Source organism: Lycorma delicatula, chromosome 4 (assembly GCF_047948215.1).
Source record: "Lycorma delicatula isolate Av1 chromosome 4, ASM4794821v1, whole genome shotgun sequence".
In the NCBI taxonomy this organism is placed as follows: Eukaryota; Metazoa; Arthropoda; class Insecta; order Hemiptera; family Fulgoridae; genus Lycorma; species Lycorma delicatula.
Window position 1 is genome coordinate 50,519,996 of NC_134458.1, and position 24,710 is coordinate 50,544,705.

General features: G+C 30.3%; 1 protein-coding gene across 8 annotated transcripts in view; it reads left to right on the forward strand.

The window, feature by feature from the left end:
- Positions 1 to 24,710, forward strand: part of coro (protein coronin) — a 95,318-nt gene that overhangs the window by 22,617 nt on the left and 47,991 nt on the right. For all 8 annotated transcript variants that reach the window (XR_012756096.1, XR_012756097.1, XM_075362938.1 and 5 more), the window contains exons 3-6: positions 4,454 to 4,608; positions 8,527 to 8,624; positions 16,649 to 16,827; positions 20,169 to 20,390. Coding sequence is in view for 6 of the 8 variants with exons in the window: in XM_075362938.1 (XP_075219053.1) it covers positions 4,454 to 4,608; positions 8,527 to 8,624; positions 16,649 to 16,827; positions 20,169 to 20,390 (654 nt within the window). In the remaining 2 variants the exon portion in view is untranslated. The remainder of the gene's footprint in view (positions 1 to 4,453; positions 4,609 to 8,526; positions 8,625 to 16,648; positions 16,828 to 20,168; positions 20,391 to 24,710) is intronic.

Here is a 24,710-nt window from a genome sequence, read left to right on the forward strand (position 1 = left end):
AAACGTAGTGGTCGACCAACTCGCTCGACAGATGACGTTTTGGAGAATGTGTGGCATGTAGCGCCATCTTGCTGAAACCAGTAATACCGTTCTTGAGGTTCCAGGAGGAACACAAATTGGCGCACCATATTTCTGTATACTTCACCATTTACTGTTCGAAGAATATGGGTCTGACTATACGATGATGAGATATCACACACCACCCACCAATTTTTTCAGGATGCAAAGATTTGTCTTGTAAAGCGTTAGGATTTTCAACCGCCCAAATTCAACAGTTTTGATTGTTCACATAACCATCAAGATGGATCCAAGCTTCATCACTAAAGAACACCGAGTTTAAAAATTTGATTCCGTTATCATTTACGAGAGACCTAAACCAACAGCAATATTGCAATCGCTTGTTTAAATCTGGAGGCTGAAGCTCTTGGACTAATCGTACGCGATACAATTTCAATTTTTTAGCAGCTTTCTGAACACTCGAATATGACAAACCAACTTGCGTGGAAAGTTTTCGTAAACTTTTCCCTGGAGAATTGAGCAATCTTGTTTTCACATTCTCTAAAACGAGACATTCTGTTCGTAATACAACCGGAAACTGCACAATAGTTTACACAGCTCAAGGAGAATCAACTCACACAGCCGTATCTGTACCGGTTAAGTAGCGCTACCAACTTCATGTCACAAAACAACATTTCCCTTTCTTAGAAAAAAATTACCAGACATTAACAATTGGGTAACAGGACTAAAAAGTCACCTGTATAATGCTGTCCTTAAACAGGATAAGATTTAAGTATAATGTATTTATTTTCATTGATAAACTGTAATAAAATGAAGTTAAATTTTTTCAAAGGCAAATTAAAATCTACTCATTCTGTAAGTACACGAAAATTTAGATCTTTTTGGATTTACTATGCAACTCCTTCATCGATAAAAGCATATGGCAGTGCTGTTATGATACATGTCTTGACTTATTAAAAAAACCATTAGTATGCAGTCAAATTGTATATTTGATCTATTTTATTTTCAATTTTGTAGTTTTTTTTGAACATGTTAGTTCATGACTTTTATGAGCTTGGATGCTGTGGTTAATACCTTTAGCCATATTGTATTTTTTTCCTTTTAATTTAATAGAAACTATATGTTAAATGAACAAATACATTACAAATCAAGTATATCATTTGACCATTCACTAAAGTTTACTAACGATTTCAAGATGGGCATTTTTTTTTTTAACCTCTGTGATCACCGTTAGGTATTGCTTCAGAGGATGAGATGAGTGACAATTTTAGTAGCTTGTGAAAATGAATTTTAGTAGCGCCTGACTGGGATTCGAACCCGGGACCTTCAAATGAAAGGCTGAAATGCTATCACTTGTGCCACAGAGGCTGACAAGATGGGCATTATTAACAATACCTATTTGACTGTTAATGAAGGAGCAAAATACTAGCTCTGAAAAGCTCTTCTGGAAGGAGGAATCATGCATGAAGAGAGTTTTTTTCCTTTTGTTTAGAAAGTTCAGCAAAATAATGTGATAAAAAATTAAAATGATAAAACTAAACGTAGATTTTGATTTTTAAATGATCATGATTGGATACACTGGAGTTAATGGAAGTAAATATGAATAAAGAAATAAACTTAAAAAATAAATAAATGTAAAAAAAAAACACTAACAATAAAAATGCTGAATACTTATAAGATATTACAAAATGAATTTATTCTGCCTATCTATGTTTGTAAAAAAGTAGAAAAAATTAAATAAATAAAAACAACAGTTAACTACCAAATTATATGATATAACTTTAATCTAAACTGATGTAGAATTAAAAGTGAAAAGTTAACTCAAGTACAGTCCAAACCACCTATTTTGGCCAGCTAAGTGGCAAAATTTTCATTTCTGACATTGATGGTCCGAAGTGATTGTAGTATTTAGAAGTTGACAGTCTTTTTTTAAACATAGGTAGATTACTTTTTTTTGTAAGTGTTGTCTTGTTTTATTTATTAATTATCTTATTGATTTAGTTTTTTTTATTTTGTATATAACCTTTTTTACAGTGTTATTTGTTTTATTTATTTTTCTCCAATTACTCTGTGTTTAGTGATGTTGGTTGTTTATCATTGTTCAACATTTGAAATGTGAATTTAGTTTTAGAATCTTATTTTCTATAAAATAAACTTTTAGAGCATTTCTCTTCGCTACTTTATTTCAATAATTGTTTAACATAGTCCATTTTTTTTATATAATAAAAAAAGAAAGATTTGTTAAAGTGGTGTGAAATATTTTTTCCTCTTTTTTGCTACTAATTTTATAAACTTAAAACATTTCCGTATTATTGACATCAGTATTTATTTTGGTTAAACCAAGGAAAATTAAAAAATAGACAAAATGAATGGGTTTAAAGATAGGCTTGTTGTATGTAGTGGGATGTGGTTATTAAACTAGTGCCAGGTTTCTTTATCATTGATTTGGTTCCTTTTAAAATTAGCTACATAAGTTTTACTGTTGCTGATAAGTGGTTTGTAAAAAGTGAAGTTTTAGTTTGAGGTAAATAAATAAACTTTGTTGGATAAATTTTATATGAATGTATTTTTAATTCACTGCTTTCTTCCTGGTGTTTTCTTTTTTCATGACCATCTTGGAATATAAATTTTTCTAAATTAATGAAATAGTTGCCTAGAATTCTTATTATGTATAACTATAATCAAAAACAAATAAATAGTATTCCAATTGCAGGTTTTTTTATGTTTATTGTCTTTCATTAATTCAGTTTTTAAAGGAAATAGACATCATTAAGGTTAGATAATTTTTACTAATATTGCCTTATGTTGGGAAAATTGGATAGGCATATAATTGAGTTGGTCTAAATAAGTCACACCACAGGTGGTGGAGTAACCAAAAGAGGTACCATATTCTTCATGGAAATCCAAGTGGGTGTTGTGAAAAAACTCCTAGCAAACTCAGGGCAGGAACTATGTGGTATGATAAACCTATATGAATGATAAACTACGTGGTGATAACGTGATCGACTATCTACCCACAGAGACACAACCTGACTTAAAAGAGTATCTCAGAGCCTTTGGGCAATTGATATCCATTTCATTTCCAATCTCTTTGAGAATGGGGTACCTTTACCCAGGATTGGAACATTGCATTACCAATCAGTGATTTTGCATAGACCAGTAATTGTAACTGATTATTTTTCTTCCTCATGAGGCAAAGCTTCGACTTCCTTAAGAAAAACACTTATCTCTAGAATTTTGTGACATGTGATCATATCCAACTGAACTTGATAATCTATTCAGCTAGATTCCTTCAGGAAGGGATGTATGTTTCTTTTAAAATGTACTAAAGTAAGCCACATATTGAAATTTTTCAGATATTTTCTTTTTGCATTTGATTTAAAATCTGAAATTTAGTGTTATTGTTTATTACACTGGCACTACTTATAAAATCTGTGTTGCCAGAATTTTCATTAAGGACTCACAGGAAGTTAAAAGGTATTTAAATTCAACAAAATTATAAAAACATATCTATTAAAGCTGTTTGAGAGGTAAAAAGCTGATATGCATAGTTATTTCTTAGAGGTTACAATGTAAACCATATTGTAAATTTTATTTGTAATGCCTGCTTTAAGGGATGAAAAGTAATTATATTAATTAGAAATATCAAATTTAGTTGTTTTTGTAGTTGAAACGCGCGTACACACACACACACACACACACATACACACATACACACACACACACACACAAACAAACAATCAATAGATAGTGAATTTGAGGGTTTCTTGACTGTATAGCTAATCAGAAATTTTATTTTGATACTCCAATAAATTTTTATTTAATTTTAAGTGAGAAGCTTGTTATTGGAAAAAAACTTTAAAGGAAATAACATTAAAATTTCCATTCAGCTCATGCAAATAAAAATTTTACACAAATTTGAAATTTTTATGAGATAAAAATAAAATATTAGGAAAGAAGGTGCTAATATTTAACTTCACAAGTTGAATAAGAGAAGTGGCAGTTATTTGAATGTAAACCATTTGCTTAAGAAATATTTACAAGAAATAAAAACTATACAAGTTGTGTGATTTAATTGTTAAACAATCATCATCAGTTGTTATAAAGTTATTGATGGAAAAAGAAATCCAAAAAAAATTAAATTAAAAAAGATACCAAGTAAAAAAACAATAGGTTAGTTATGAGTTACAAAAATTTAACTCTACTTGTATTAAAAACACAAATACAACTGATAACTAACAAAATAATACAGTTTTGCTTTGTATATTCCAAGTAAAAGAACTAGATACTTTTCCTTGTCTAAAACTTATGCGATAAGAAACCCAATTTTTTAAAACATCTGTGATTTTCATAATGCTGTTTTTAAAAAGCCAGGTTATTATCAGTTAACAATTTATTATTATTAACTTAGTGAAATTGATTGTTTTTTGTGTAGGTTGGAAGAATCAATGCTGACCATCCTTTGGTCGGGGGTCACAAAGGTCCAGTTCTTGATATCGCTTGGTGCCCTCATAATGACAATGTAATTGCTTCTGGATCAGAGGATTGTGTTGTCAAAGTTTGGCAAATACCTGATGGAGGAATTTCGAGGTAAATTTTATTTTGTGTTATTTAAATATTACAGAACTAAGTGTTGTCCCTTAGCTCCCAAATTATATGTTTAAGGATATATTTGCATTCATTTAAGATATTAATATGAGGGGTAAGTCAATTATAATCTGCAATTTAGTTATATTTTTGTTTATGTTGGTAGTACTGTCGTGTTGCGTAGATGACGCATGCGTGGTTTAATTGTTATGTCTGTGCAGGTTTGATGCTGCTAGGTTAGTTCCATTATCGCTACCCTGCCGTTAACCATGGCTGCTCCACTTTCTGTTTGCACCAAAGAAGAGCAACGTTCAGTGATCCATTTTTTGTGGTCGGAAGGTGTATCAAGGGCCGAAATTCGTCGAAGACTTTTGGTACAGTACGGGAACAGTGTGTTGCCACAACGGAGTATCTATGAATGGATTGAAAAATTCAAAAGTGGTCGTACAAATGTTATGCGTGACAAGGAGGCGGACAAACGTTTACCACCACAAATGAGGAAAACATTGAGCGTGCACGTGACATGGTTTTCTTAGACAGACGAGTAATTATTGATGAAGTGGCACATCGTCTGTAAATTAGTCACGGTTCTGCCTACGAAATCATCCACAACAGACTTGTGTTTCATAAAGTCTGTGCAAGATGGGTCCCAAAACAACTCACACAGTTGCATAAACAAACGCGCTTGGACGTCTGCTAAAAACATTTGGATCGCTATGGTAATAAATGGTTCATCTTCTTAGACAGAATTATCACTGGTGACGAAACATGGATCCATCATTACGAGCCGAATAGTAAACAACAGAGTATGGAATGGAAACATCCAAATTTGCACTGCAAAAAAAAGTTCAAGACCCAACCATCCGCAGGAAAACTGATGCTTACGGTTTTTTGGGACTCACAAGGCCCAGTACTGGAACATTATGAGGAAAGGGGCATGACAATAAACAGTGTGCGTTACAGTGATATGCTGACTGCCAAGCTGAAGCCTGCAATTCAAAGCAAACGCTGAGGACTGCTGTAGAAAGGTGTTGTTGCATGACAGTGCTCGTCCACATACTGCTGCCTACACTGCTGAAACGCTCCAGAAACTAAACTTCGAAGTACTGGCTCATCCTCCGTATAGTCCTGATCTTGCCCATTCTGGCTGCCACTTGTTTGGTCCACTCAAAGAGGCATTAAGGGGCTGTCGATTTACCTCGGACGAAACAGTGAAAGAAGTGGTGCATTCCTGGCTCGCAGCTCAACCGAAAACCTTCTTTTATGAGGGCATCAGGAAGCTTGTGCAACGATGGACCAAGCGCGTCGAAGTGCAATAATAATGTACATGCATGTTTCCTATTTGTATTGCAATAAAATTTATAACTACATTGCAGATAATTGACTTACCCTCGTAAATTTTTTTGAATTCTTAAGTTTTTAGAGGCTGATTTATGAAATTAATATTCTGAGTCTATTAAGTTAGGTGTGATTTCTGATGTAATTTACCCTTATCAGATAGACATTTCGGATGTTATCTAAAAGTTACATATTTTATGTTTCTTCTTTTTTTTTGTATAACAGTTACATAATTTCTGGTTCTGTTGATGTGATCGTGGTTCAATGTAGTTTTTAAGGAGTTTAATTCTAATGTAATTTTTTCTTCTTATGAAGTCTTTATATGAAAATTCTAAGTTATAATTTTACAAATTGTAATTTTAAATGTTCAGTCAGAAAACTAATTTCAGTTAAAAATAACTAATGAGAACAATTGAATGCTGATTGTTCAACATATATGGAACAAACAGGATGTTAAATGATCAAAAGGGCAGGTTATTTTAAAACTAGAATCTAGATTGTGACAATTGAAATTGGGTTTATAGCCTGTGTGAACCATTTTTGTCTTAGGAAAACTGAATAAATAGAAATGTTACCTCGTGAGGTTGTTAACTGTAAGTGAATATTGTTAATTGTATATATTAGGTATTGAGATTGTTGTCGTTACTGTTGGAATTATGTAAGAAGTAATTCTTTTTTCATCTATTGTTTGTTCAGGAAACTTAAGGAATATATTCATGTGTTTAGTAATTTGTCTGCAATGTCTTTATAGTATTTGCTTAAGTGCATATTTATATTTTACAATGACAAATTTGTGCGTCATTTCAACTTTACTCTGTAAAGAAGTACAGAAAAGCATATTCTTAGAAGAATATACTGATGGATTACATTCTGCTTATATTTTATTAATTATGTATTACTTTTCTTGAAAATTATTTTTTGTTCTACGTGTCATTCATCTTTGAATAACACAGTATTCTTAGTTTATACTGTAGGTTTATTGTAAATTGTGCTGTTTTTCATATTACACAAGTAGTATTATTTTTTTTTTGACAAATTACCTTAGAATTGTTTACATTATCTGAAGACAGTTCACAATGTATTGGCTCAAGTAGTTAGAACACATTTTAAATTAATATTTAAACTAAGCTAAGATCAACAGTATTTTTTAAATTTTATTCTATTAATACATGACAATATAAATGTTAAAATCTTAAATAGTAAATTTACATTATGTTAAAAATATATCTTTCTTATTCTCTTGTGTATTTAACAAATATTTAATATTAATTCTTATAGTTTCTGCATTCTGTTAACGGCTTTTTATTTATTTAGTTTATTATTAATAATGATGCTAAATTTATAATGTGAGTTAAACGTGTTGCTATTTTAAAAGTTTTCTGTTACACAATACGTGATGTTTTTGTTAAGCAGTCATTGCACTATAGGATTGAAGAGATAGATGTATCATGTCAAGATGTATTTCTGGTATTTTGCCAGTAATATTTTTTTCTCATGTCGTTTACTGGAAATTATGTTTATTATATGTGTGGAATTTTTTCTTACATTTAAAATTAGCACATGCAGTTTGCATGTTATTTCATTGTAGTTGTTTCTAACTAAAGTTTTTGTTTAACAAAATTATGAATACTAAAAACTTCAAAAAAGGTTTGAAAGATTCACTAAAAAGTTAATAAAATATGTAAAAATATACTTTATGGTTAAAGTTCCATTAAAAAAAGAAATTTTCTACCAAGTAGAATAAAAATCTCTAACTTTATTTTCCCAGTGATTAACAATCACTGCGGTTGATGCTGGTACCATTGTTAGCAGCCCTGATTGCTTGTTGCCGTTGACATCTAGGATAAATAAGACATATTTACAGTACACATGAAGTAATATTGTCTCTGTTAAAGTTGACCATGTTGTAGTATTTATTTTTTATTCTTAATTTAAAATGGTAAGGTGGTATAGAACTCTCAAAAGAGTATTTGGATTAAACTGGTCAGTAGTGGTGAGAGATACAGCTGAATAGAGAAATCCAAGTAAAATAGATGTTTGTTTTATTTAACCGTTTTCAAGATTGAGAGATGAGTAATATAATAAAGTTAATATCTGTAGAATAAAACAAATTACTGTCATCTGTTTAGTGAATGCATTATTTGAAAAGAGTTTAAATTTTCACTTTATAAAAAAAAGTTACTGGACAGTAATTTTAAATCCAAATAATCTAAATTTTTAAACTGATTAAGTTTTTTTTTCATTTAAAGTGATTTTATGTAGAAAAATAATAAGAATATTTAAACAGATTAATATGATTTCAATTTTGTTTGCAAAAAATAAGTATTTTCCAATAGGATGGGTTTAATTTTTAATAGAATCTGTTAAATACTGATGTTTATGGAAAGTTTCTCTCTTCATTATAATTTGTGGCTTAGTATAGTTAATGAATTGAGCCTGAACTTGCAGTAATTTTGATTATGGCGAGGGTAAAAATTTAACATTAAGTTTAGTATTTGCAAGTTTTTTCATAACAATGCAAAAATATAGTTAAGATAAAAATTGAGTTGATCTTTTAAATCTGCTTTTTTTAATACATTGCAGGACGTTAACTGAACCTATTGTAGATCTTCTTTATCATCAAAGGAGAGTTGGGCTAGTCTTGTGGCACCCTACTGCGCAGAATGTTCTTTTAACAGCTGGTAACTTTAATCATAGTTTTTTAAATTGAATTTTTAAATGTTAAACACTTATAAATACTTTTTTGTTGTTGTTTCTTGTTAATGTGGTTATGTTAATGTTAATAATCTCCTTTATTGGAGGTAATTTTTTGAGTCTGCATTACTTGATTATGTATTATAGAAATATTTTACTAAAAGTAAAAAGACCTTACGGTTCCTTCTAATGTATCCATTTATTTTATTCCTGACCTAGGTAATAGATTACAGATGTGCATTTAGTTATGTACTGAGGGATTTGATCTAACTAATAAGAGGCATACATGATTTCACATTCCAAATAAAAATCATATTCTATGGAAGAAAGATAATTACTCTTGTGATCATTAGACTAGGTAAAATAATGATGGTTAGTGTAAGGGTGGAACACTCTGTTCTGGGCATCTTTCCCCTTCTGGGTTGTAGACAGATAGTGAAAGTAAATTATAAAACAATTGTAAAATGTAATTATGAAATATTTACTTGGATTTTGATCTTTTTAGCCACTTATGAGGATGTCTATTCTAGTTTAGAGTAGCTGTTCTTGATCTAGCTACTAGCAAGATTACTCTTGTCAAATGTATTTAGAAATGTAATGCAGTATCAATTCTGAATAACGGTTTAATATTTATTTTTGAATTTTTAACTTGTCTGTGCATGCTATGTGCATTTATCTTTTTTTATTCTTGTTACTCCATTATTTCTAACAATAATTTATCTATTTATTTATTTCCTTTTTTGCATTTAAAAGTCTTTTATATGTAGAAGTTATGTTTGGGTGAAAGTATACAGAAAGGTAATTTTGTTTTATTATGAACCTTGATGATATGCAATCCAAATATCCTTTTATGTTATATTCATCGCACGCACATGCAATGGATTTTAACTTGTTGCTTATCAAACAGTTCATTTAATGATTATTTATTGGACCCTTCAAATACTGCAATGACTTGAATACTTCTGTGTGAAGTTACCTAGTGCCATATGATTTGTGTCCAGTGAGAGTTGGAATCACACTATATGTTGTAGGTTTAGGTTTGTGTACGGGCTAGTTATTGGAAATTCAATAAACTTTTCCTCTGTAAGCCTCTTGGAAGATCTGTTACTATATAGTCTTGTGTTACTGCTGCTTAGTGAACTAATTATCGGTAAGATTTCCCTTGGAGATGGGCACATTATTAAATACAGTTTTATTCCATCAGCACGCATACAGAACTGTCATTTATGTACATTAATATAAATAAAAACTATGATAAATATTATTGAGTTAAGAACTGTTTAAGTTATTTATTTAATTAATTCTTTGTAATAAAATATTATGACAAATATTTAGGATATTGAGCAAAGAAAGTAAAATAAAAAATTTTAGCTGATGGAAAGTAAGCTGATGTTTTAGCTGAAATATCTTGGAATTTTGGTAATTGAAGGATCTTAAGTAGCCAAAGCCTTGTTTTAAAAAACCGATTCCTGAAGATCAAAATAAAGAATGCTTAGTGAATGTTGTTGGCTTTTTATTTAATAGGTGTCTATTTAAATAAATGAACAGGTGCATGTGATGTGTACAGTCTTGTGTTGTGGAGCTGTAGATACATCAAGTGGTTCTAGTCAACCTGCTTTCTAACTTGACACACTCCACTTTCATCCATGAATTAGACACCTTGAAAAAATAGACTTGCAGACAAATGCACAAAGCAGCTTCTGACTGCTTCTGAATATTGCCAAATGATATTCATGGGTTCATGGTAGGAGCTGTGTCTACTGACCGTTAAGACTCTCTGGATTACCAGAATGTTACTGTTATAATTTGTGAAAACGTAGAATTATTAAAATGAATTTTGATTTATTGAGACCTCTGTTGAAAGAGGGTTGTGGATGAAGGAGGTCACATAGTATTTGATTTTTTTTTTTTAAGAATAAGCTTTGTATTTTTCTGAACTGTACCTCATAAACTTAGTGCTAGAATATATGTTTAAATTTACCAAAGTCAGCATGCATAAAATAATTAAAAGTTATGTAATCATAATTTTGCTTAATACTTTTTTCATTAACATTCCTTCATTGGCTTTGCAGTCTAGTTTTGTACTGCTGTTGTGTTTATATTTTAGTCTTGTTTTTATGTTTACATTAAATACACATAATATAATATTCTTTTTAAGTGTTTAAAAGGCTTATGAAAATTGATTTTAAAATCTTTAGTTATGCTTTTGTGTATTGTAATGGTACATAATTTGTCATGTACAACATATACGTGGCTTATCTATGTATATACTATAATAATAGTTTTGATAATATTTATTGTTGCAGTTATAATCTGTAAATTAGGTATCATTTATTTCATACAAGTCCATTTTACAGAATGTTTTAATTGTTCTATTCTAAAAATCGAATGAAGACAAAGTTTTAAAAGGGTAGCTTTTGAGTGATATATAGTTTTCTTGGTTACTCTTTAATGCTGACTTAATATATTTATATTTTAGTTTGTAGATTATTCATTTATTTATTGTTAAGGCCTATAATTTTTATTTAAAATTTCAGGATAAATTATGATTTTTTTCTTGTTTAATTTTTTTTCATCATCAGTTAACAGTGCAGTTGTTATAAATTATGATATCCCACTTTATTTTCATTATATAGTACTTTTACACATTAGCAGCAGTTATTATGTGTAGTGGGAAAAGTATTTTAATAACCGTTTTGCTTGTATAAGATAAATATTTACACTTTTAGTATGATTTGTTTTGGCTCCCTAAATATTAAAACTTTTCTTTGAATTATACATGTTAATCGATTTGTTTTAAATGTAATTGACAATCTGTTTTCTTTGTTGAAACTGGTTTTATAAAATGCTCAACTGACATTTGTAAAACTTGGAAGATAATTTTTAAAGTACAACTTTTAAATCAGACTAGAGTTTAAAAAATCAGTTATTGGAGGAATTGGGATCCAAAAATTTTATTGATACACATAATTGATTTATTTGTTGAACTGATTTTTGTGAAACTTGATAGTGGGTTATGATCCTACTAATATGTGTATATGCTTAACTGTTATATCCTGTTATAAGTTTAACTGGGTAGGTGGAAAAATTATTTGGTAATGTAATAGGAGAAGTTTGAATTTTTCTGTTCCTGAAAGATTCATTAATCTCAGGAGTCTGTTTAGTTATTGCATTATCTGCATCTTAAGCAGGTAGTCAGGTTCATGTGATGAGTATTCCAGGGGGTTTATGGATGGAGATCACAGTTTTCTTTTATAAGTTCTTCTAAGATTTATTTATGTGCGGTTTTAAAGCTTGTAGTAGATCAACGTATTTTCTTAGGTTGATAATTATTGATAAAATTATCAGGGACTATTGATATTTGCCCGCTCAATTTGTGCTGTCCAGGTGAAGCAAAGTCTCATAGGTAGTTTATTCTTAAAATATGACCCTATAAATAATTTATTACTTGAAAACCATGATAAAAACTGGTTTTTATTATTTATAAAAGTGGGTTTAGATAGAGTTTACATTCTGAAAAAATTTTACTACACTTTATCAATGTATATAAAAGGAGAAGTTCAATTTAATTAGAAATTGAAATGTAATTTCTGTTTGCTATAACCAACAGTTAACCTGTAAAGTAACATTTTATGGTCTCTTAATTAATTTATTTCTGTTTTTAATGAATTACATTATGAAAATGAGTGTACAACGACAGTTTTTTGATTCAGCCTCTTCGTATAAAAACATGTAGTGTACTTCTGGTACCTTGTAAGTCTATTCTTGGCGTATAAGAAAACACAATTATTAATTACTGAAATGAACTCATTTAGTTCCTAGGATGTAAGGTATCAGACAATTTATATTTTTACTCTTTGTAAGTAATCTATATAAATAAAAATGTAAATGTTCGTTTGTTCAAAATCTTAAATATCCGAAAGTTCTTCACAGATTCCTTTGAAATTTTGACACAATGTTGCATTCAAATATGCGCATGTTTTTATATACCTAAGATGTCACGTCTGTGACAGTTAAAAACATAGTTATTTTGAAAAACAGCACTGTTCGTTGGATATAAGTTACACACGCTATACAAAATATTTTCCGATTCCATTTCAATGTTTCCAATATGTGTGTACGCTATAGAATAAAAAACTACTGGACTGATTTACACGCTGGGAAAAAGGGAGAAAGGGGAAAATCAGAAAGAGAAATAGGAAAAAATTGGAAAAGTAAAAGGAAAGAAGGGGTAAGTTGGAAAATGGGAAAAGGAAATGGAAATGGAGAAAGGAAAAGGGTGGAATAGGAAGGGAAGGGGGAAATATAAATGGAGTATGAAAGGGGGAAAATGGGGATAAGTGAAGGGAATATAGTAAAAATGAAAATGGGAAAAGGAGAGAAAGGGAAAAAGGAAAACGTTAAATTTTGTGAAGTTCCGTAATGTTCATTTTGTTAATGTTTTATCAAACTTTCAATTGTGTTCATTTAATTTATATATATGTACTCAAATCTAGCAGTAGCGAAGCATTGGCTGCTAGTAATAAATAAATGTTTGTTAAATATTGTACTGGGATTATAAGATTATTGAAAATAATGCCAACAACGCTCACTAAAAATTCCTTAAAAATATTTTGTTTAATATAGATATTGTGGTCTTATATTAAAAAGACCATAATTTTCATTATAAGTTTTTATTTTCATTATAAGTGAAAATCAGTTGAATCATCTGTTAAGAATTACTTAAGTTTTCATGATGAAAACTTTCATATTGGAAAATTTTGTGAAAAGGTTCAGAAATGAAAAAAAAATGTATTAGTATTTTGAAAGTTTTGTTTTCTTTCTTAAACTATGAAGTGTTATGTAGTTATGATATAATTCTATTTTCAACTTATCCGTAACTTCTATCTTCAATAAGTTTATCATTTGATTTGTTTACATTTTATGGGTTTTGCTGACTTGTGATATTGCTTAGTTGTTAATGCTATTACATTTTTTCATGAAAAAAGTTGTATGTTTTCTATATTTATTTTTAAATATATATATATATATATATTTATTTATCTTTATTTGTTAGAAGTATTCCTCATAAAATAATCATAATTGTCTTTTTTTTAGCCTAAAATAAATAATTTTAAATGAGTGTAAGTTAATTACCTAATCTGTTTGAGGTATCATTTTTAGTTGTTGTTAAATGTTGTAAACACTTTTACAACTTGGTATATTTGACTAAAATATAACCAAAATTGGTTTTATTGTTCTTTTAAGTATTGTAATAAGATCTGGTTTGAACAGAAAAAAACAATTCATTATAGTAAATTAATTTTTTTGTACTATAATGATGTGTTTAATTCAGGTCTGTTATAAACAATTTTTTCTTCTTTTGATGAATTAAAAATGTGGGGTTTTTTGTTAGTTTTTTAATTTTGTATTATTTTATACTTTTTTCTTAAATTTTATTTAAAAAATATAAATAATAAAGAAAGTTAAAAAGTAAAAATTAATTCACCTGGAAATGATAAATAATTTATTGTTAATAAATTGATATTTAGGTTGGAATAATCATTCTTTGTACACAACTGTCATTATCAGAGAGTTTTCTATAAGTTATGAAAAAAGAATAGTGTTCTCACTTGATTGTATCCCCTAAAATTATTTCTTATTTGAAAGCAAAAAAATTCTTATCTTTAAATCCTTTAAAAATTACATTTTTGGGCATTTTTGCAATATTTACATAGAACAAAATTGAATTGGGGATGTAATTATTAGATTCTGTCATTTCTTCTCAAAAGTAATTAAAACTACAAAATATGAAGCTGAAAAAGAAAAGGTTGAAGTTTTTAAGAAATTGTTTAATGATAGAAAGAGAAGAGTTACAAGAATGTACATACTGTAAGAGGTATTTGGAAAGTAAAGCTAATAAAAGTGCTTTTATAATTACAAAGTGACCCAGGAAAGTGGGAAAGGGTACTCATTTTTTAATGAACATTACACAGATGATTATACACCAAAATTTATTACTTTGTTTTGAATAGGTGTGGGAAGGAATGTCATTTGTGTTAGAAAAAATTACATCTGTAAGGTGATTGCCATTTTTCATAATGTAGTTTTCAAGTTGACCGGTGAAGCTGCCCCACACACATTCCAATGTTTCTTGAGTGCTCTACTCACCTCTTTATAAATAGCTGTCTTCAATTTGTCTAATAAATTGGGGTTTTCAACATAAACTTGCTTCTTTAAATACCCCCACAGAAAGAAGTTGTACATTCTGAAGTTAGGTGATCGAGGAGGCCAAGATGCATCTTCAAATCCTCAAACCTGGAAGTCAAATGGCCAGGAAACAATCCTAGTAGGATGTTCATGGAATCTCTGGTAATATGGGTTGTAGCCTCATCTTGTTGAAATCACATATCTTGTTCCAAGTTCAACATCTGTAATTGTAGCAGAAAAAAGGGTTTGTCATGTGCGTGTAACAATTGATATTCACTGTTATTGCTACACCATCCCTTAAAAAAAATAATAAGTAGGAACTGATAACGTTACTCTTGGATATTGCACACCTCACTGTCACATGGGGTGAATGCAGAGGTCATGTAAATGTAGAATAAATGGCATTAGTTCACACACATTTTACAAAAAATAATAAAGTTTGGTGTTAAAATTAACTCTGTAATGTACATTCAGAAATGAGTACATCTCCTGAGTCACCTGGTATTTTCACTATTGGCGTTGCTGCTCCATGTCTATCAGTATATGTATGACATTTAGAGCTTACCAGTTCTCAATCACTGTGATTTTGTGCTACCAGTTTATGTTAAATATTAGCTTGTGAAATGTTGTGAATTTGGTCATGCCATTTTATATCCCCTCAAATTCAAGATATGTTTATTCATTTGATTCCTCTTCATAAAGGGATAAACTGCAGTTGAAATTCATTTCCAATTTGTTTCTGTAAAAAAGATGTAATTAGTAGGCATAACAAGGCCAAACAAACAGTAAAAAGGTTATGAACTTAATTACTCCATGACAATACATGTCTACACTGCTAGTATCACTCAGAAGCTTTCACAGACCTTCTCATCCTCTGCATGCCTCAACCTTGCTCCAAGTGTATATCATGAAGTTGAAAGAACATGTGGCCAACCAGTTTTCAAGGTTGGCCACAAGAATCAAGGAACAGAATTGGCATAGTCAAGAGAAGGCATGGGACTTATATTGTTGTGTTGGAATTAAGAAATTTGTTTCCAGGCTTTTCAAATCCATTGAAATTCATATCGCCTATTAAAAAATAAATGAAGGTATGTCCTAAAGGTAAATGTCTCAAAATAAATTTTTTTAAAAGTATTGTTAGGACATTTTACTTTCCAAATAGCACCCATATTTATGTTTGTATGTAAGTTTTGATAGATCCTGGACAGAATGAATTGCACTTAACTGTGAGTTGATGCATCTGCATTAAAATGTCTTAAGAGGCTTTTAACAATAAAGGAACCAAAGCATAAAGTGGCAGTCGCCAATGTTATATTTAATATTCCAGTTCCTGTAACTTATGTAAGTTAAAAATGTACAGCACAGTTTCTTTTGGATGAGTAACTGGATGATTTTTGGGTTTTAAAAGTGATATATGATCATAGCCATCTAAAACCTGCAAAAAAGAAAACACATGTGTTTCCGTATGAGAGAGGACTGAAAAGTTCTCTGCTTGACCAAGAAGGGAATGAATGATGTAGAACCATCAGACTTGGTGCTATCCAACTTATTCACCCTGAAGTTTACACCACACATTTTTCTCAAATTTCTTGTAACTTTTTCAAAAAAAAATATTTTAGGTCATTAAAATATTGCTTATACCCAGTAGTGTTCTTATTAAATCCTACTGGCTATACCTTTCACTTAAAAAAAAAAACAAACCATTACATAATTATCAATTTTAAGCAGGTAGAGGTACAATTTCACTTACACTTTTATTTGACCATACTTTTTATTACTATCCTTTCCTCTCCTTCATTCATTTAAGATAATTTTTGTTTAGGTTCAGACAATCAGGTTGCTATTTGGAATGTTGGTACTGGTGAAGTATTGGTCCATCTAGACTGTCATCCAGATATTGTTTACTGTGCTAGCTGGAATTGGGATGGTTCACAGCTGTTAACAACATGTAAAGATAAGAAGATACGTCTTATTAATCCACGTACTGGTGTTGTTGAGGAGGTAAGTTCAGTCCAATTTTAGATTGATTAAGTATAGTGACTTAACCTTCTTGACATAAGGAGATGATGTTTAGTTTTCATTACAAAATGGTTGTTGTGAAAAAGATCAGTAATGAAAAACAGCATGATATGCAAATGCTTTCTCACTTTCCTTTAAATCTGAACAAAGTATTTATTACTTTATCATTTCCCTTGATTGAAAAATAATTAATTTAAGAGGAAAATGACGATCATGTATATTTATATTTTCAAATATATTTTTCCTGCACAGCACATTAAAATATTTTTAAGTTTATTTAAATAAGAAATATTAGTGAATAAGATTTGAATAAGAATTATTTTAAAAAAACAAGACTGAATTGCTACTTGATTTTTAATGATTTATTTTTTTATTTGAGATAGATCCAAGTTTACAGAACTTGTTATGGTGTGTTTTATTTTTACTACTGCTGTCTTCATAAAAGTTTTACTGTAATGAATTCAAGATAACAAAAATAAGATGATAAGAGAGTATGGTGAACAGACGTGTTCTTCCTTATTTGCTATTTAACCTGGTCACATACAAGCTTTGTTTGCAACCTTTTTTTTATGATTATATAAAACATGAATTACAATAAAAAAATATATAAAAACATTTTCATTGTATAAACTATTGTATCACATTATTCTGATGCTATAAATAAAGGAAAGTATATTAATAACTGTTAAAATTTGTTGTTATTGGTTAGTTTTCATAACTGAATAAAGATACAACTTTTGAATCTTAAAAATTGTTGGTGGGTGTTTTACAATAAAACTGTGTCGGCATCACATTATTATTAACCATTCTTAACGGAATGATGTGTGTGGGTGGAGTAGATTCATAGACCTCCTATCTCACAATGATAGGGACACTATTAAACTTTTATTATATAACATATCTTGAAACCTTTTAACATTGTATTTATATTTTTTTATAATCTAAAAATTTTAAGAATTATTTAATTTGTTAATTGATATAAAGAAAAGTAGTCATTGTGAATTGCTATGTTTGTTTATGAAATTGTTTTACTGTATGTAGATGTTATTCTTAGTAGCACTAGAATTCAGTTAGGGATCTAGTTATTGATTAGAATGTAGTTGATTAGATATAGAAATTAGGGAGTAATAGGAGACCCAGTAGGCTCCTCACCACTAGTTCCTAGATATGTAGGAAGCACATGCAGAATTTCCTTTCCTCTGTGCATTAAAGAAGCGGTTGCATCACGTTACTAGAGTGTTTCACAGATGAAGCTAGGGCAGTGGCTGACACAGTCCCCATGCTACATATGCTAAGATGGATTAAGTAGAAAATGAAGCTAGTGGAGGAGAGAAAAATAACCCTAGAGAGGAGTCTGACTTTGATTGGAATAGATCAAGTCAGTTTATTGCCTTGCGAAGGACTCACTCTGTGGTAATAGGTATGCTTTACAGTGTGATGCAGCCATTTTTTACCAGGATGCAGTGTGGTTATATTAGAGTTAAATTATGTTGCCATAGAATGTTTTGTAGGTATTCTGTTAATTGGTAATAATATAGATATTGGAATTATTCAGATTTCATTGTATTTGAATAGCGAAATGTTCAACATATTAAGGTTGTGATGAAAAGGGAATGTAAAAAAACTGATTGAAAATGATACTGGTATGGCAAGGTTTCCACTTTTAAATAAAATTGAAATTGTGACTTGTGGTAGGAAGAACAATTCTGATGTAGACAACATCAAGACTGGGTGTATTGAAAGCTGAGTTTTCTACGCATTAGAGAATTTTCTAGCGTGTTACTGATCAAATGAACTGTGTCTGATGCAACCATTTTTGCTTAAAAATAGTAAGAGATTTTATACCAGCAAAACAGTGTTCATCAAGAGTAGCAAAATAATTAGAAGTTAACTACAATAATTCTTTGTTTATCAAAAAGAATCATTTTTTGGTAGCCTACTAGTACAGGTGTTCAAAAAGTGACGCAATCTTATGGGAGAAAGAGTAAGGTACAATAGTTGTTGAAAGTGGCCACCATTATGTGACTCACGTAATTGAATACAGCATTGCATGCTCTTAAACACATGTTATAACATTTGTTGAGAAATTGCAGCAACACATCGTTCAATTTTTCTCTGCAATTCAGGAACAGTGTGAGGGTGAGTTTTGTAAGCAGCATCCTTAAGGTATCACTACAAGAGAAAGTCAGGAGGGGATAAATTAGGAGATCGACAACTCCTTCGAAATCACTTGTCTATGAAAAGACTGTTCCAAGAAAGTCATAGTGTTGTTGGCTGTATTAGTTGTAGTGTTGTCCTGCTGAAACCACATGTACTCTAGCCGGACTGCAGGTATAGTGTTCACAAATTGTTGTACCATCTGTATGTAGTGCTCACTGTTCACTGTGCCGTAAAAAAAGTCATGAAGATTTGCATACATGACATTGCACACCGAACATCCACCTTTTTGTCTGTGCAGCTGATGTGAATTTTCTGTACACCAAATGCATGACTCCAGTGCATTCACATATCCATCAAGGTAGAACCGTGCCTCATCAGACCAAAACCATTTATTGAGTTCTTCTCCATCTGGTGTTACAGATGACATGAACCACTGACAGAAAGCTACATGTTTTCGTCGCAAAACAACTCGTGAACAACACAAATTCTGTACAGATGTATCTTTAAACACTTAGTAATGCCATCATATGAGCACTACCAACAGAGAGACCAGATCAGGTAGATAGGCTTCACACAAACTTCTAGATAGGCATCACACAGACTTCTTGGGACTATCAGAATATGCAGCTTTCACATCAATAAACTTTTCTGGTGTTAGCATATTTGGTCAACCACTTTTGGCTGAATGTGCCCTATTCCATGCCTTTTGGAACTTGTCATACAGCCACTTGATGGAGGACTTGTTTGGTGCATTCACACCGTAATTTTCTGTGAAGGCATTCTGAGTCTGGGCATAACTGGCATATCTAATGTATTGGTAGACAATGAATATTCCCTGCTGCATTGTGTAGCCTATTTTTCCTCAATTAAATCTTCAACAAAAGAGGGAAACATTCTTCCATAAGCTTGCGTCACCTTTTGAACACTGTAGTATCTCTGATCTTTTATAAATTATCATGTTATACTGTTTAAGTTGCAAACTTTTGATACTTGATAGAAATATAACTAAATACAGCTAACTCATGTATTCATTGTTTTAACACATCGTTAGTATTCTATTGTATTATTTTAAATAAAAAATTGAAGTTTATCGGAGTTCCAATTAAGTCTAATTTTTTATTTTCTATTTCATTAGATTTTGGTAATATTTATCTGTTATATAGGAGTCTGTCTGCCATGAAGGAAGCAAAGCTACACGTGCTATATACTTGAAAAGTGGTCTCATCTTTACCACTGGATTCAGTAAGATGTCAGAACGACAATATTCTCTTCGAGCTCCAGACCATCTTACGGAACCAATTGTAATGGTTGAATTGGACACTAGTAATGGGGTTATGTTTCCCCTATATGATCCTGACACCAATCTAGTCTACCTCTGTGGAAAGGTTTGTATAAGTTTTACGTCTTGTAAAGAAATATATGTATAACATTTTTTTTTACATGTTGCATTTTCAGAAAGTATTTTACTGTTTGGTTTTTAAATTCTTGGGACGATGAATTATGAAAGATAAGTCTGTATGCAGCTGATCTCAAATAAATATCAAGTATACATTCATGAAACAAAAAACAAAAGATTAGGTCCCAGCTCTGATTAACACTACTTAAAAATTCTTTTGAGGTGAGGTGACATTTATACAGAAGTTACTGATTTTTTTTTAATCCTCATAATTATTTGACTAAACCAAGTTCAAACTTATATTGTTTTGATGGAAATATAAACAAGCAATAATCATAAAACATTTACAGTATTTTGAATAACATGTAAAGGAAAAAAAATTAAAAAATGGTTATAATTTGCCTCAGTAGTACCTATCATTTGTTTCTGTATAAAAATCCAGGTGTAATTTTTTTATAGTTTTATCACTAAAATTATCTGAGTTACTTAACATAGATTATATGGATAGAAAGAGAGAATGTTCAAGTTTTTTATAAACAAATTTTTTCAGGTCAACCGTTAACTACATCTAATGCCTTTTTCCTAAAGTTAGTGCCAGCACTGAAATTTGAAGGCTGTAAATCTGAAATCTGTTTAAAATTAGAAGATTAATAATAATTATTTTTGTTTAAAAAAGTTATCGGATTTTAAAGTAAAAATTAATTTTTTTTTTCACTGATAAACATAAAATTTGGAACTGAAACGGGAGTAGGTGGTCTGTGTAGCATTTTATATACTGAATCTGAATATGTATTCCAAAACAACCCATCACGTAATGTTCTTAAGTTACAACCCCTTAAATTTATTTGTTCTATCATCATTCATGGAACAAACAATACAAATACGTTAGTACATATGTATGTTTGCTTATTCACATCTGATTTATATTGTGATGCATGCTGTAGTCCTATATTTGATACATAACAGTTCTATGATTTCATTTCATGTCAAGCCAGACATGTATAGACATGTCAGTGAGTCAAGTAATAAGTAATTCAATGTGATGAAATTTTCTTCAGTATGAGTTCAGCTCTTGGTATGACTTGCTGTGTTCTTTAATTGTGTTAATGGTTTTATCATATGCATATTATAAAAATTGTTTCATAAGTGATGCCATAAAATTAGTGAAAGAGTTTTATGACGGAACAACTTTTGGTATTAATTTTGTTGAACATCAAGATTTGTTAAGAGGTGTGTGTGTGTGTGTGTGTGCATGTGTGTGTGTTTAGCACAGTGTTTTATTGCAGTCCATGGTGAAACAGTTTTATGAATTAGTTTAAGTAATTAAGTATTTAAAAATTAAAACATAATTATTTTTATAATTAAGTAAGTATTTCTCTAATATTTCACTTCACTTTCATTCATTAAAACATTTTAAAAAGTCTCCAAATATTTTTTGTTACGTTTGTGGAGAATTCACCATGAAAAGTTAATTGAATCCGCTAACCCACTGGGTTGGTCTAGTGGTTAACGCGTCTTCTCAAATCAGCTGATTTGGAAGTCGAGAGTTACAGCGTTCAAGTCCTAGTAAAGCCAGTTATTTTTACATGGATTTGAATACTAGATCGTGGATACCGGTGTTCTTTGGTGGTAGGGTTTCAATTAACCACACATCTCAGGAATGGTCGAACTGAGAATGTACAAGACTACACTTCATTTACACTCATACATATCATCCTCATTCATCCTCTGAAGAATTATCTAAACGGTAGTTACTGGAGGCTAAACAGGAAAAAGAAAAAAGTATTGAATCTGCTGAAAACTGCTTATAAACATTATTTTGACTGTCCCTTGGGAGACCAAGATAAATCCTGGGCTCCACATGTAGCATGCATCAAGTGCTGTGTTAAACTAACCTAGTGGTTAAAAGGAAAAAAAATAGCATTTGCCTTTTGGTGTATCTATGATTTCGCAAGAGCCTACTAACCATTATGATGACTGCTATTTTTGCTTATCAAATGTTACTTGTTTCAATTCAAACAATAAAAGCAGTATTGCATACCCAAATGTTTGTTCAGCTATGAGACCAGTAAGTACTTCTTTGTGTTGATTTACCGATTCCGATTGCTCCAACTTCTTGGTAAGAGATTTCTGATTCCCAGGTGGTTCAACTGATGAATCCTCAACTTCAGTAGATATTAATTAAATTCCAGAAGAATCAAATACTAAACCTCACCTCATAATATAAGCAGGACTGAACAACCTAATTTGTGACTTGTATTTGTCAAAACAACATGCAGAACTCCTAGGTTCACATCTTAAAGAATGGAATTTATTAAACAAGGATACTAAAATTTCAGTATATACAAATCAAAATGAAAATTTACTGAATTACTTCAGAAGTGAAGGTTTAATTGCCATGATGTTAGGGGGCTAATGTCTTAATTGGACATTGAATATGTTATTCATGATTGGCATTTATTATAGACTTATCAAAATGAAGCTTAAAGGCAGTGTTGTTATATAACTTGAATAAGTTTATTTCTATATCCGAAGCACATGCTGTTGGAATGAAAGAAACATGAAAGTATGTTAAAAAGTTTAAAAGCTATGATGAACACTCATGGCGAATCATTGCTGACCTAAAAGTGATAAGGCTTCCTCTCAGTCTCCAGAGTGGCTTTACAAAATAAATTTGTTTCTTGTGTTTGTGGGATAGTTGGGCTGGAGATAATACTATGCAGTTAAAGACTGGCCAAAAAAAAAAGTTTACCCCAGGAAAGGAAATGTTAATATACCCCTTGTCGAAGCAGATCATATTATTTTACCAACTCTACACATAAACTAGGCCTACTACGTTAAAGAATTTTATAAAAGCATTAGATAAAAATGGAGATGGCTTTAAACATTTAGCTGAGGTTTATTCACAATTAAGTGAAGCCAAATTAAAAGAGGTAATATTCATCGAGCCAAGAAGAAAATTAATTCATGAAAATATATTTGACAGCAAACTGAATCCTAAAGAACTAGCAGCATGGAAGTCATTCAAAGATGTTGTTACTAGTTTTCTCTGAAACAAAAAAGCTGAAAACCATGATCAGCTTATAAGTGATGAACAAGGAGAATTGTTCCACTAAGATATTGCAGACTGAACAACGTTATCAAGGCAGTTGGGATGAATCTATGATGAGTGACTATTGTTGGATGATAAAAAAAAAAGACTTCACTGAACACAAAAAGAAATTAAGTTAAATGTAAATGTCTGCAAAATAAAGGTAGGAATTTTAATTGTAATAATAATAATAATAATATTATTATTTTTGTATTCTATTATTTAAGAAGTTTCTCAATATTTTAAAGGGTCATAACTAAAAATCTGAGGGTGATGAAGAAAGATTGATTTCATTTTAAGATTCAGCATATAAAGCACATTCTAATTCACCTACTTTTATCTTGGTTCCAATTTTTTTTTTTGTTTGACTTGTGTATTTTATTCAAAACATTTTTGTGTATTATTATTTTAAATTTACTTGTTTATTAGTTTAGTTAATAGCCATAAATAACATGGATTTACACTTCTGTTATTTTGTTTGAAGTGATTAAAAATTATTTTTTCTCCATTGTTGCAGAAAAAGTAAATTAATTGAAACTTAAAAGAAATACTTTCTTTATTAATGAAGGTTAATTTATGTGGTGTAATTATGGCATGTACATTCATTATTGTAGGAAAAATTTTGTTGTGCATAATGTTTTTATCTTATTTTAAGTGGAAGAATTGTTACAGTATACTGTATTATATTTTTCTGTATGGTATGTTGTGTTCACATAGATTGTATGATGATAAAAGTTTAATGGAAAATGAGAATTTAAGCAGTTTTCCAATTGGCATTAACATTATGAATATAAAAAAATTCTAGACAAATTACAGTCAGATGAATTAATAGCTTATTGGGGGAAAAATATAGTCTGAGGTGGTTAGAAAAGAAGCTTTACCTTTATTCAGACTGCACTGTGAAGATGCTAAAATCAAAAAACATTTACCTGAAGAAGGTTTTTCTGATTTTTAAATCAAGAAGTTAGAAAACAAACTGTTGATGCTAGATGATGTTAACTGACATTGAGGAAGTTTTACAGTTCACAAAAGGAAAATTTGACAGTTGAAAGAGATGAAACATATGAAGAATGTGATGTTATTTTGGCTGAAAAACTGTTTTAAAAATTCTTTAGTTAAAGTTTTCAAAATGACTGAGGAAATAATTTCCAGCGAATACCCAAAAAAGTAACTGCAGTAAAAAAATTTAGAAGGGGAATTAAGATTGCCTTGGCATCA